This window comes from Neolamprologus multifasciatus, chromosome 5, assembly GCF_963576455.1.
Source record: "Neolamprologus multifasciatus chromosome 5, fNeoMul1.2, whole genome shotgun sequence".
NCBI lineage: Eukaryota > Metazoa > Chordata > Actinopteri > Cichliformes > Cichlidae > Neolamprologus > Neolamprologus multifasciatus.
Window position 1 is genome coordinate 20,356,584 of NC_140443.1, and position 14,976 is coordinate 20,371,559.

The 14,976-nt window shown below is 38.7% G+C and overlaps 1 protein-coding gene across 1 annotated transcript; it reads left to right on the forward strand.

Moving 5' to 3' along the window:
• The first annotated feature begins 145 nt into the window (after nucleotides 1-145).
• On the forward strand, nucleotides 146-14,265 carry LOC146518522 (S-adenosylhomocysteine hydrolase-like protein 1). Its single transcript, XM_085161023.1, has 16 exons — nucleotides 146-664; nucleotides 3,708-3,819; nucleotides 4,082-4,225; nucleotides 5,397-5,497; nucleotides 5,827-5,929; nucleotides 6,754-6,848; nucleotides 7,074-7,180; nucleotides 7,266-7,382; nucleotides 9,143-9,206; nucleotides 9,352-9,440; nucleotides 9,694-9,764; nucleotides 9,933-10,027; nucleotides 10,167-10,265; nucleotides 10,539-10,607; nucleotides 10,946-11,308; nucleotides 11,465-14,265. Exons 1-15 carry the CDS (start codon nucleotides 485-487, stop codon nucleotides 11,033-11,035), a joined length of 1,536 nt encoding a protein of 511 aa, XP_085017149.1. The 5' UTR covers nucleotides 146-484; the 3' UTR covers nucleotides 11,036-11,308; nucleotides 11,465-14,265.
• Nucleotides 14,266-14,976: the final 711 nt, after the last annotated feature.

The following is a 14,976-nucleotide window of genomic DNA, read 5'->3' on the forward strand; positions in this document are numbered from 1 at the left end:
TACTATAACGGGATCTAACATGTCAAATTTGGCCAAAAAGGCAATATATATACATTAAAATGTAAATTAAAGGACGTGTTCATCATTCGTAACGTGCTATCCCAGTTACCCTGAACGTAGCTTAACACGCGAGCCGCCCACTCAGTCTGTTAGTAACCGCCCACAAAGTTGGTCAGCCAGGTGACAGGAGAGCCAGCCGGGAAACAGCACGGACCACGTCCCGCCTGCGTTAGGAAATCGACTACGTAACGATTCACAACCAAATCAAAGTCGACTAGGCAAAACCACCTGCTTAAATCCTGCGTTTATTGCCTGCTTTCACGTGCTCGCAATCTGACAGCCTCTTATCCGTTAGCAGTTGCGACGTAACCAGCTAGCAGTTCGAGGACACCCATAACATAACGCTAGCCTCTGACGTTAGAGAAGACTCAACGGTTGGTTGTTGTATTTCTGTCCGGGTAAAGATAGATAAGCCAGCAGCGAGATGTCCGAACCGGTCGGAGAGGCGAAGCTGGAAGTGAAGCAAGCGAGCAAAGAGGTGAAGGAGAGCGAGAACGTAGCGGAAAGATATTCAGCCATGACCGTGAGCAAAAACAGCGAAATAACCATGGGAGAGCTGTCGACTGTCTTCAGCGCTGTGCCCACTCACAAACCGGTTAAAAAGGTAAGTCTGCACCAGGTGTAAGCATAACGGCACCGAGGAGGACCCTTGGATAATAAAACAAACCTCCAAGGCTCTTTTTAGCGCGATAACAGCACTTTATAGGTGCTGTATCTTCTTTGTTTATGGGTATTTGTATAGTCAGACTTCACCTTCTTTTTGCAACGTGAATACATTTTACTAGAGCTCAAAGACTTCTGATTTTAAGAAAATATATATGGTACTAATGAGTTATATGTCACAGGGGGTTAGGGTATCTGTGCACCCATAACAGTCCACACACATTGCTATTGCGTGTGACAAGAGAATTAAAAAGTTGTTTAAACCCACATTAAGTAATTAAAGAGTCACACGTCAAGTCCAAAGAAACTTAAGCATTTTCTGCATGTGTATAATGGGTCACACCTCTAATAATAACAATAAAACTTTATAATTGTGCATTTTTATTCACATATCCCCCGTATTACAAATTTACTACAGTTTCAGCACACTTTCAGCAGCGGCTTCTGACCTGAAATTGCGAAACAAAAGAACCACTTGTTCCTTGTAAAACTTGCAAAAAGAAGTTATTTGACACACTCCAGGAACAAGGAAGAGCTGCGCCTTTCACCTTTGAGGCTGAATGGACAGTGTTTGCACACTCCATATAAGTTGCACTGAAGTGGACAAATCACAATGCACAATGCAACAGTTTTTGCATTTAGAAAGCATATAGCTCGACATGGGGCACGGAGTCTGTCAAATGCAAGAGTCAGCATGCTCAGCCAAGAACATATCAGGCAGATGTTCCTTTTATACTTGACTGTTTCACATCCTCATACCGTTTTAGGAAGGATCTTTACACTGAAGCGTCACTAGCTTGCAAAGTCAGGAGCCAAACATTTGACCCTAAAGAGTTCAAAGTTTTTGTATTGCTGAATTCAAAATAGTTGTGCTCAGCTGATATCAAGAAGAATTGGGAAATGTGAACATAAAGGACACTTATCAGCATGTCCTCTATGACAGCACAGTTGAGATTACTGACCTTTGATTTTAAATGTAATGCTTATGTATTCTTACATATTTAGTGTAAGACATTTAAGTTTCAAGCTTACTAATTATTTACAGTTGGAATTGGAGGGATAATGGTTAAGTCTGGGCTTCCTGGAGTTCTGATATCAGAAAGACTGTAATCTCTTTGACAGGCATTTAAAATAAAGCAACACGTGTGATTAAATCACAGATGGCAAAGAAGAATATTGTAACACACTGGGGGGGGGGGGGGGGGGCACACACAAAAAGAAGTTTTAAGTTTTCCTTAAAATATTGCCAAATGGTATGTGCTCAGATTCATTTTTAAAATATCTAGCCCTTACTTCACCTTTAACTTTAGGTTCCATGTGGGGAATATACAGACAGATGTGTCTTCCTCCCACTACTTAAAACATGACTACAAAAAAAAGGTTTCATTTCCTCTGAAACACATTTTTTGTTTATCAAATGGCCGGAAATAATAGGAACATGCACAGAGTCCTGATTAAATATAGTAATACAGACTCAATACCTTTGAGTCCGTGCTAACCACATACTCAATCATTCTGGTAACCCACCCCCCCAACAGCTCACATAAAACAGTATGTTTCATTCAGTTGGGCCTTGGGACCCTGTAACCTACACCACCCTGCTGAACTATGTGGTGTTTTTCACCTAAATCACAAGAAGACTGCTCCTCATTGTCTTCTGTTACCATGGTGTTTAGCAAGTATGTGGATGGGGCACCTCAAGTCAAGATAATTAATTGGAATGATGAGAATATTTAATTTACAGTTCTATTCATGTTTTATTTATATAGCGCCAAATCACAAAACAGTTGCCTCAAGGTGCGTTTATATTGTAAGGTTAAGACTCAACAATCAGACGACCCCTTGAGAGCGAGCACTTGGCAACTGTGGGAAGAAAAACAAATGGCAAACTGTGGAAGTAAAGCACAGATTAATTGTTATGCATGTATATAATTTATTGTCTAGGGTGATCTTTAAATCTGATACTTGGATACTTGGATCTGATACTCCAACACATTCCAGAAACTGCGGAGGTGGGGCAATCCCCCTGTCCTCTGTTTGCATTGGAGCACCTTGAGAGTGGAAAATCCCTGTCAGCATAAGTTTTTTTGTTGTTGCAAAAAAAATAAAAAATAAATAAAGCCAAAAATACCCCAAACTGTCCAGGCATGAAGTTAGTTACACACAACAAAAATACCAGTCCGGTTTCTTCATCTCGCAGTAATGTGTACTGTTTGCGTTAAAGGGGCAAGGTTAAACCCTTATCATGCAGAGAAATATTTTATTGAAGGCCAAAAAAACCCCCCCAAGATGAGAGCCTGCAGCACACACAGGGAGTAGGACTGTTTCATAGTTCTGAAAAGTAATCAGTAGGTACAATTCAGACTTGCACTCATTTCACGTCAGTTGCTTAAATACCACAACAATGTGAGCAAAATGTCACGCGTTTGGCTTAACACACTGCACTGGAACCAGAGCTGGAGAGTTTTAAAAGGTCATATAAGGTGATTTATTTTTTATTTTTTCCTGCCATTTGTACACCCCTGCAGGGGATCAAATAACACGACAGGGAATTTTTCGACGTCAGAAAAGCCGAGAGTCGATAGTTACAATCGTTACACTAGCACGAGTCAGATGGGGTCATCGAAATCAAAATATGGCTTGAGCAGCTTAATTTTGGAACATCAGTCTTGATGATGCAGCGTCTGCTGGGCTATAGCCAGACATCCATTTTTGGTAATAAACTGAAATGAGCTCACAATTTTGAGGGGGATTTTTACATTGCCAGTAATTTTCTGGGATTCTGCTCCATTCAAATCTATTAAAGTCATTATACTATACAAGAAAGACAAAAACAGCTCTACTCTGGCACCTGAAGGACTGTAAGAAATTAACATTTAGCTGAGCCACAAGAAAATTATCACAAGACATTAAACTGGTTGTGTGTGTGGCTTACATTGTCTGCCCTTTTTTTTTTTTCTTTTCTTTTTCTTTTTTTTTTTTAGCAAATCCAGTTTGTGGAGGACAAGCAGGAGTTCAGCAGGTTCCCCACCAAGGCAGGCCGTCGCTCCCTGTCCCGCTCCATCTCCCAGTCCTCCACAGACAGCTACAGCTCTGGTAAGAAGGAGCCAGAATCACGTGTGTGTCATTTGTGATGTAGATGCAAAAGATTTTACACTGTGTTGTATTTATGGAGGTAATGAGAGGAGTCCGTTAGGCAATTTGATGACATCAATATTCGTACATTTCTTTGTTATAGGTTTTGTGGTAATGCTTCTTTTTGTCATCCTCATCTCATTTTGACCTTCAGCAAAAATGATTGCTTAACTTCCTGAATCTTGAGTTTGGTTGGTGTTAATAATAAAACCCTCTTTTACAGCTGCATCATATACGGACAGCTCTGATGATGAGACCTCGCCACGGGACAAAACTCAGGTCAACAGCAAGGGCAGCAGTGACTTCTGTGTCAAGAACATCAAGCAGGCTGAATTTGGCAGGCGGGAGATTGAGATCGCAGAGCAAGGTCAGCACGAGGAGCGTGAAGTGATCTCAGCATTTCATTTAAGCAACATCTACTAAATTTACAAGTGTTGTGGAGGAAAACAAAACAGGAATCAAAGGTTAATGTTTAGGTAGCAATGAATAACACTGTCGCCTAAAAATAAATCCCCTTACACAACTGAAGTGTGACATTTCAAGGGTAGAATATTTCACCCCGAACATAAGGTTATTTGAAGTTATTGAGTAATGTGAGTAACTTTCTCAGTCTGTCGCTGCTGTAAGTGATATTAATTTGTTTGTAAAAAGGAAAGTAGTTGTCATGATATCACATCTCAAAAGATGTTAAGATCTCTAGCACATTGTCCATTCTTTCTTGCTTTGGATCAAAGAACCTGTGCTTTAATAAGATGAGCCACATGGTATTAATCATGTCTGGATATGATACAGAATAAAATCTTGTTAGTGTCGTCATACAAGAGTTAAGTATCTGTGCAGATGAGTGTTTGATGCTGAGAAGCAGGCCTTATTAATGTGCCAGTTACGAATGTAACAACAATATTTTATAATCCTAATTTAAAACAAAAAAATTCATGATACATTTATAGTTCACACTTAAGATCTTTACTAAATTTATCAATCAGTATTCATCTGTTTATAATTTCTCGACAATAAAACATTAACATGATTCCTGCCTGTAGTATTTCGTACAACATGAAAAAAAGAGAAGGAAAATCTGGACATGATTCATAAACAGACTCTGCATTATTGAGCAACACTGACATTTGGAACCTAAAGCAGCATTTTAAAGGTCTGTTTGCTGGCAAAACGTCACTGGAGCAGATGGGAAACTTAAGCTTGTTCGCTGCTGTTGCTGCTGCTGCTGTTATTTAAGCCCTGGTCACACAGGCCTAGAGGCTTGCTTTATTTAAGAAATACAACACACAACCAACTATAACACTACATATTTCCACCCAAGAGAGGAAAGTAAAAACTGTATATTTCAAAGAGTCCCTTTATCCATCTTTCAAAAAATAGCCAGTAGCTCTGTATAAAGATAACTGCCTTTAACTGTTAAAGGTTTAGTTTTATTCTGTAACGCCTGCTAAAAGAAAAGGATGAATTTCTTTTCTACTGCATCGTCTGCGTTGAAGTGTTTCCCACTGACTATTTTCATTATGTAATCTTGTTTTCAGATATGTCGGCACTGATCTCACTCAGGAAGAGAGCACAGAGTGAGAAACCGTTGGCAGGTGCCAAGATTGTAGGCTGCACTCACATCACTGCCCAGACTGCAGTAAGATTCATCTCTGACATCGAGCTTCAACGCCTGAGCAAAGACCGCACTGTGATTGTGTCTCTTCGTCATATAGGACTTTAAATCACTATTTAACTGCTTCTTACTTCACACAAGCTCGTGCTTCCTTATATTATTATTTTGAATTAAATGAGTAAAAAGAAAATCTATTGTATTTCAATTAAAATGTATGTAGCTGGCTGTGTTCATGGGCTGTCAACAGCCAGATGATCCCAAAGAGTTAAAGATAATGTATGTAGACGTGGGTCATGGTAAATTCATGTGTTATATAACAATAAAATACACTTATTGTGACTGTATTTCTTCAGGTGCTGATTGAGACTCTGGTTGCTCTCGGAGCTCAGTGCCGCTGGACCGCATGCAACATATACTCCACACAGAATGAAGTGGCTGCTGCCCTGTCGGAGACAGGTAAGCAGCAGAGATGGTGAAGAAGCTCAAAGACCATGTTGGGTCTTCTAGGCGAGCTTGATTGCAAACAACATTGTGATAACAGCAGAACACAGGATCAGATAAGGCTTCTTTTTAATCTTTAATGAGCAAAGGTTTGTTCTGTTGTGGGAGCGTCTCGTGGCTTTTAAAACCAAGGTTACGGTTTGTAAATGTTAAACTCATGACAGTTCATCCCTGCAGACTTAATGGGAACACATAACTCTGTCCATGTAGTGAATTAGCAGCACTCTTTATGTCCTTTATCTGCGGTTGCTATGTGATGGTCAAAGTGTGCATTAAATTTTCAGAGTAGACTCGTCATGATCGGGAAGGCTGGGGGAGTCTCACTGATCTGCATTTTTTACAGGGTGTCTAGTGCTCATTTAATTACTGCTGTACGTACTGTACTGAGCTGTTCATTAAACTGAAGGGCACGTAGAGAGTACAAATGTCTGCCACTATTAAACTGGTCTCAAACTTGCTTTTACACCCAGTAATCATATTGATATCATCTGTTTGGAGTGTGACACATTTCATTTGAACAAATACTATGTCATGAAAAATCTTTGGTTTCCACTGAGATGAGTGAGATATTACATCTATAATACCAGTTATTAAGCGAAGAGGTGAATTTGACTGTATTCACTGTCTTTATTTAAGACTTTATGTATGCTTTCATGCAGTTTATCCAGTTTCTGCTCTGTGAAATGAATGAGACAACGTAATTGCTCATCAACATTGAAGTGGTTTCTTGATATGACGTACTGCTACTGAGATACTATCGCCCATCTGCTATGTTTTAGGTGTGGCTGTGTTTGCCTGGAAGGGGGAGTCTGAAGATGACTTCTGGTGGTGTATTGACCGCTGTATCAACACTGAGGCCTGGCAACCTAATATGGTTTGTGGAAAACATTTTTCGGGTGCTGTACATGGACATTTCTTTTGCCAGGTGTAATATGTGAATGATGTACACAAACAGCAATGTTGAAAAGACCCAAATAACACCAGAAGAAGAACCCATTCATTAATAACAGTCTGTAAATATTTAATTACTGAAGAGAAGATGAGAAACACCACGCTCTGTTTATAAGAAGATGACGAATCTCTTCCTCCTGTTTATTAGATCCTGGATGATGGGGGAGACTTGACACACTGGATGTACAAGAAATACCCCAATGTATTCAAGAAGATCAGGGGCATTGTAGAGGAGAGTGTCACTGGGGTTCACAGGTAATTTATTTTTGGATATGTGGATATTTGCTTTCTTGACACATTTAGTTGCAAGCCAACATGTTTCCATCATGTTTCTGTCTAGGTTGTATCAGCTGTCTAAAGCTGGAAAACTGTGTGTGCCTGCGATGAATGTAAACGACTCTGTGACAAAGCAGAAGTTTGATAACCTGTACTGCTGCAGAGAGTCCATCTTGGATGGGTGAGTAAGCTCGGGTTTTAAATGTTTTGCTCATGTATAAACAATATTACAGTTTGTATGTTGGATAACTTAAATAACATGGTTTAAGGGGGGGAAAGGGGGAATACAGTAATTTTAGTAACTTATCAACTTAGAGTTTAAAACCTTTAGATATATGTGCTTTTCTTTATACAAATCCATCTCTATGTACACACTTTATATTTGAATCAATGTAATATAAAGATTTCTCTCGCTCCAGAGGGAGCTAAGCAAGGTAATTTTGTGTTGTGTTATCATTTGTCTACAAGTGGGGAAATCTGGCAGAACAGGCCCTTTATGGTCTGCTTTTCATCTCAGCATCATGTTAGTGGGTGCAAACACAATGTGCTTAAATCTCTGGATGATGGTCGACTTGGACTGCGGGTAATTCTTTTGGCTTTTGGGTCAGCTTTTCACAGGAGTGAAGAGAGTGAGGATTAAAATGGAGAAAATCTCTTTGTTCAGCTGCATCACTTGTGTTGTAAAAGGGTCTCATGACCACGTTGTAAAGAAAAATAAGCATATATCACAGCATTATTCATTAATAACAATCATAATTGATGTTAGTGGAGGACGGACAGCCTCATATGCTGCTATCACAAAGAATGTTGCCGTTAAAGATGTAAACTTGATTTTTAAAGAGATGTTACCCTTGTAAAAACTTGTCTAGTGTGAACATTGCAGACTCTGCAGTCTCTGAAACAGCCTGACAGCACAGTTACATTTATAACCCTACTGTTATTTGGCAGCATAAAAGGTCTAGTGTTCTTTAACAGTGTGTGCACATTTCTGCATGGAACAGTGCTTGCTGTGCTTTTCTGTGCTTACTGCAGAAAATTTATTGCTGTTCCTCTGGATTAATTATCAGCAGGTACAATGTTGTCAAGTAGCAGGTGTTCCATTATTAAATTCTAATGATATTTCCTCGGTTAGTGACCAGGGCTAACTGAGAAAATTGGCTTCCACATTACTGTGTTAATTTAATTTGAAGTGGGCTTGTATTGGAAGCAGGTCTTATTTTCTAATACCCTCTATTTGACAGGTGTAATTTGTCATATTTTTGGTGCCTTGCCTAATCAGCTTGTTTCCTTTATTAAAGCTATTGCACTATAATGAATATTGTGTAGAACAGCGAGCCACTTCTGATAAGGATTGGTGAAGTGGCTCAAGTTTCTCTGCAGACAACATGAGGGGCTCACGTTTCATGCCTGCATCTCTGCTGAGGGATTGTTCTTAACCCAGAAACCCACTGCACTCCTGCTGTCACAGCTTATTTAGTCTAATATGAATGACTAACTGAATTATATAAATAGAATGGGACCAACATGGTAACTTGCTATAAATGACTGTGTGTAGGATGTTTTGAACATTTGAACATCGAACATTTGAACATCGATTTGAACATCGTTTTGAACATTTTGAACATTGTCAGCATCATCGAACACATAGAGTCAATCAGTCAGTCAAACTCCCACATTCATGAAGAAGACCCTGAGAGACTTAAACTGCTTCATTTGGGGCAACAAAAATTCCCTGGACAACATGGCTTTTAGGATCACTAGAGCGCACAAACTCCAGTGTGACAATGTGGAAATTTAGGATATATTACAGAGACTTTTGATACAAGCAGTACCAAATAACATTTTACTGTGTGCCATAATTTTGCAAACACTATTACAGATTGGCAGTTTTGTTTTCCAATTCTACAAAATGTGCTAATTTTGTGTCTTAAATGTCTGTAGTTTGAAGAGAACCACAGATGTCATGTTCGGAGGCAAACAGGTGGTCGTATGTGGTTACGGCGAGGTGAGTTGTTTCCTTTCAGTTTATCATTCTGCAGTAATCATAATCGCATAGTTGTGAAAATGTGTGAGACATTTTAAACATGCCCTTTAAACTCTTTTCTGTAGTTTGCCATTCATGAATTATCTACATTATTTTGTCTTTTCAGGTTGGAAAAGGTTGTTGTGCTGCTCTGAAAGCATTGGGAGCCATTGTCTATGTGACAGAGATTGATCCCATCTGTGCCCTGCAGGCCTGGTGAGGAAAACTGATGATGTATCGAGCGATAGGAACAGGAAAAAGCTGCAGAGATAAAACCGAGCTGTCCAGAAAACTGTTCGTGTTAATTATCTGACAAAGATATGAAAAACTAATGATCAGCTTTAACTCAGATGCACTACACACTCAATCAACAATTGATTTGCTTGTCAGTAAAAAGAGATTTTCCAGCCTGTCACTGTCCAGGCCTGAGCTGAATGCAGAATCTCTTCCTTCTTTTGTGTGTAAATAGCATGGACGGATTCAGAGTGGTCAAGCTTAATGAAGTCATTCGCCAAGTAGATGTCATCATCACATGCACTGGTAACTACATTTAATACAAAAGTGTTGTACTCACTGACATTTTTATAGCTTTTTAATATAACATAAGAAGTTTTAAGTTCATGGAGTTTTCCACTGCTTCTTAGGGCTCCAGAGCGTTTATTTCTCCTGTAATAGATGAGGATGGTATATGTTTGTGCCTTTCTGTAGGAAATAAGAACGTGGTGACCAGGGACCAGCTGGACAGAATGAAAAATGGATCCATTGTCTGCAACATGGGACATTCCAACACTGAGATTGATGTGGTAAAATAGTGCTTTAACGTATGATGGTAGAATTTAAAATTTAATACCACCATTATACATATAAGTAAAGATCAAATAAATATTCTGTCATTTTAAATGATCACAAAACGAGGTTTACTTGTGTTCTCGTCTCAACTAGGCAAGTCTACGGACCCCCGAGTTGACCTGGGAGAGAGTCCGCTCTCAGGTGGATCATGTCATCTGGCCTGATGGCAAGAGAATTATCCTCCTGGCTGAGGTGACTGCCTGTGTCTGTGTCCCTTCACTTATGCATTTGTGTCAGTTATAGCTACACAACATTAAACTGCGTTACAGCTATGCACGTGTGATCTCAGGTTGATAGCATCCTTGTTAATAAACAGTGTTGATCCAGTCCGATCCATTCTCCTCTTTAATGTGCTGTCATATCAAATCGCTTTCAGCTTACGTTAGACTGTAACAATTGTGCTATAGACCTTTGATTAAATTTCTTTTTAAAGCCTGCGATAACGTGTTGTTTTTTGTCCAATAGGGACGTCTCCTGAACCTCAGCTGTTCCACTGTCCCTACCTTTGTGTTGTCCATCACAGCCACCACTCAGGTAACATGTAATTGGATGCTGACGGCAGCTGAAGCTAGACCATATTTGCTGTTGATGTCTGGTGGAGATAGCAGAGTACATAGGAATCAGTGTGGGTTTTTTTTTTTTTTGTTGTTGTTTTTTCCATTTTCTGTAATTAGATGGCTGTCCTTGCAGATAAGCTCATTTGCTGACGCTGATATGTTATAATACACAGGACACTCAACATCTACATGCTGTTTCTGCTCATAGTTGCACTCTCTCATTATAATCAGCAGTTCATAATTTAATCCTGCGCTATTCATTAAATTCATAATGTGCAATAAAATTTCAACAGTGTTATTGATGTTTGTTTTCAGGCTCTGGCACTCATTGAGCTGTACAATGCTCCAGAGGGACGTTACAAGCAAGACGTTTACTTGCTTCCCAAAAGATGGGTAAGGATTTAAATACTTAACCACTGCCTGTATTATTTACATGTTGAAAGCCTACAGGCATTATTTATGGACGCCTGCAAGAATGGAGTGCATGAACTGACAGATACCCATCTTCTGTGTGTGCGCCCATTTCTTTCTTATTAATGGATGTCTTTGTTTTTCAGATGAATATGTTGCGAGTCTGCATCTGGCCACGTTTGATGCCACCTGACGGAGCTTAGTGACCGAGCAGGCAAAATACCTGGGTCTGAATAAGAATGGCCCTTTTAAACCCAATTCCTACAGGTACATTTTACACACTTTTAAAATTTTGAAATGGGGAAATATTTTGAAACTTATATTAACTTATTGTTATTGCACTAGGTTGTTTGCCAACACATAAACAATTTTTAAGAATTGTGTTGCATTCACATTACCTGTTTTTGTTGTTGTTATTCACAGGTATTAGTCTGTCTCACCTGAGAACAACAACATGTGGATGATTCCTGATTAGTACCCGACCTCCAGGCAAAAAAAAAGATTTGTGTATTGTATTTTTTACCCTTCATGGGACACATGGCTCATTTACTTGTATTTTAGTGACTGTAGAAAGTTTTGCTGCTTTACCAATGACACCCAAGCTGGCTATGAAAAGTGAAGCGTATGCACTCAGCTCATGTGAGGTAACACATGCAAAAAAAAGAAAATATATGATTTTTTTTTAATTGCATGCGTTTCCATTCTGAAAGCTGTTGGGTATACAGCATATTGTGCCAAATGACTGTGAAAGGAGGGTTGTGGTTGTTCAGAAATATTAGTTGTTAAAAATGCTAAACCAGCGCACTATTTTTGTATAATCATTCCCTCCATGTACTGCAAAGCAGTCACTTAAAATGCCAAACCCAGGAATCTCAGGAGCTTACTGTGCTTTTTATGCACTTTTAGCTCCTTATTTTTGGCATTCTCATCAATATTGTGCTTAAAACTGTTTGCAGTCTTTTTCTTAAAAACAGACAAGCCAACAATTGCAAAAAAAAAAGTGACATGATTTAAACTCCTGGTTGTTGTTTTTTTTTTTAATTTCTTCTCTCAGGAGTAGGTGGACCAAATCGGAGTTGAAAGGCCAGTTGATATGAGACTTAATGTTACTTTTAAACTAGCCAGTGATTTTGGCATTAATCGGATGTCAAATCAGTTTTTCCTGTGTATCTGCTGAGTAGGCAATCGTTTGCTTACAGATGAGCCATAATAACCTGATGAGCTGACTGTAAATCAAAGTTTTGTTCCTCTGAGTATTTTTACTGTCCAGTGGTCAGAAATTGCTCTGTGCTGCTTTAATCGTTTCTTCCTGCTTTGATATTAAAGCACTTAATCACCTTATACATTCCATACACAAGATACACTCCTGTTGTAGTATCCTCACAATTAGTGCTAACCTTCACTGGGCATAACAGAAACATAAGCGCTTGTTGAGCATAGCAAATGTAAGAGCTTGTCTTTTTTTTTTCTTTTCTTGAAAAAGAATTTGTCCATTTATGAGGTTTTGGTGTCTGGTGAGAGTTATATCTGTACCTCAGGGCATTCAAATATCTCTAATTATTTGTAAATATATGTCAATGCATCTGCACTATCTAATCTTAGTATTCATGCGTAATCTGTTGGTTTGAATTGAATATTTACAGCACACCTGTAAATTAGAGGGATATAATCATGTCTGTGATCCGTGTCATTTTTCAGGTTTAGCTGTTCAGAGTAAATTGAAATTGGCGGCTATGTAAAGCTAGCTGAGCATTGTCACATACAACACATTTATACTGTACATACAGCAGCGTCTGATCAGCTGCTCTGATAATGCCGTGTCTTGTTAGATTTGTCTCAGGACTCTGTTAAAGAATGCTAACAACGGAAAAGTAACTGTTGTTTCCTAAATGCTCTGGGACTAGACATGGATGAGCTTTGTTGTATTAGCTTTACCTCCCGTTATCTTGTGGTATTATAGTTATTCTAATCCAACACAGTATGTGTGTTTCCAGAAGATTGTGATCATTTTAAAGGCTTACGCACTGTGAGGCGTAAATGCTTGTGAGGCTTGTTAAATGCAAAGTCACATTTTGCTCTGTTATATTCACATGTGATTTTTTTTAAACAGTGGGCACTTTGGATGAGTTGAGCAACTCATTTTATGTCTAAACTAGGTATTACACAGATAGTTGTATCTTGTTGAACTTGCAGCTCTTCAACACATTTCATTGTGCTGTATGAGATGATGGTCGCTTTACAGTTGACAGCACCGCTGTTCCTCTCAAGTGTTTGACACCTTGTTACCATTTTAAAATAACGCGCCACATGACTGAGGATCCTGTTTCATCACCGCACTAAGCATAAACCTGAATTTATAGAAACTGCGTAATTCATTTGTGCAGTAATTTTCAATTTTAAATGAACAGGTTGCGCCCCTCCCCAGTTACTCCTGTTGTTTATTGAATAGTAGCCTACAGTGTGCTACTGCTAAGTGCTTTTCATCTTTGCACTAACAGCTTTAAGGGCATTACAGCCAAGGAGGACATCATTTTCAGTAAAAGGAGTGCTGCAACCATGGTTACTGATCAGTTGACAGTGCCTTGTAACTCACTTAGTAATTTATATTCACATGGACCATCTGTGCGTTTTTCTTTTTATCCATGTTATTGCCCGTCACAGTTATTACTCTGCAATATACAGTTATAGCTATGCAGCAAAGAATCCTCAGCCTTTCTTCTGTAAAAATCAGTGTTTCACAAATTCCATAAAAGGTATGCTAATAATTACTGTAAACAGTTTGAATAAGCAGCATTTTACATTCTGATATTTACCTTTTACATTTATTGTGATTTTTTTATTTTTTTTTTACCTTCTCTATGTTAGTTCTTGTAATAATGGCACATTTACTTTCATAATGGCACTCAGAAAATGCTTCGCTTTATAACTAATAGTGACAGTCACTTTAACCTAGTTGTTCTTCTGTTATAGAGACAAATGAATGTTATATTACTGGCACAAACAGCTTGACTTTTGTTAAATTGAAGTTAATCAGTATACCACTGTGATTTGGAAGCTGTACATTGTTACATTTGAATACAAGGTTGTCTACATTATATAGTACCTATAATGTTTGCTTATTTTTCAACTTTGTTTCTAGTTTGTTTTCATAATGTCAACTGAATACAGCTTGTTAAATTTCTCTTCACTTTCTCCTTTAATAAACTCCAGTTTAAATTTGAAAATGGCTCAGAAACATCATTTTCCTGTAGACAGACAATAAGCTTTACACAATTTGATTCCATTTAATTTATATAGCACCAAATCAAAACAACAGTTGTCTCAAGGCGCTTTATATTGTAAGGTAATGACCCTACAAAGAAAATAGAAAACACCAAAAATCCTATGACCGCCTAGGAGCAAGCACTTTGGTGACAGTGGGAAGGAAAACTCCCTTTTAATAGGAAGAAACCTCCAGTAGAACCAGGCTTAGGGAGGGGTGACCATCTGCTGCAACTGTTTGGGGCTAAGGGGAGGAAGACAGGACAAAAACATGCTGTGGAGAGCCAGAAATGAATAACTAATAATTAAATGCAGAGAGGCATATAAACACATAGTGTTTATTCGCTTACTAAGGCCACAGGCAAAAATATGTGGGTAACTGACAGCGAGCCAAATGGAACAATATTTTTTTGTGTTCATTTCACTCAGCATAATCTTATTTGGGCATATGTGCCCCTAACTGGGGTGACTGTATGCCAGGTGGGAGAGCAGGTCATTTCTAATTGCAAGGTCCATTCAAGTATAAATGTGTGTGCATGTTGGACAAAAAGCACTTACCTAGAAAGAGCATAGGGAAAAAAGTGCTTGTATGAATGGGTGAACTAGTTGTGTAAAGTGCTGAATAAGCGCAGAATAAGAACTAGTCCATTTACCATTGAAAAATAATGTAATTA

Bases quoted from the DNA above. Each gene is read 5' to 3' on its own strand.
- LOC146518522 (XM_085161023.1), top strand. From the start codon at position 485: ATGTCCGAACCGGTCGGAGAGGCGAAGCTGGAAGTGAAGCAAGCGAGC. The intron at 7,181-7,265 runs GTAATTTATTTT...GTTTCTGTCTAG, and splicing joins AGTGTCACTGGGGTTCACAG to GTTGTATCAGCTGTCTAAAG. The intron at 9,207-9,351 runs GTGAGTTGTTTC...TTGTCTTTTCAG, and splicing joins TCGTATGTGGTTACGGCGAG to GTTGGAAAAGGTTGTTGTGC.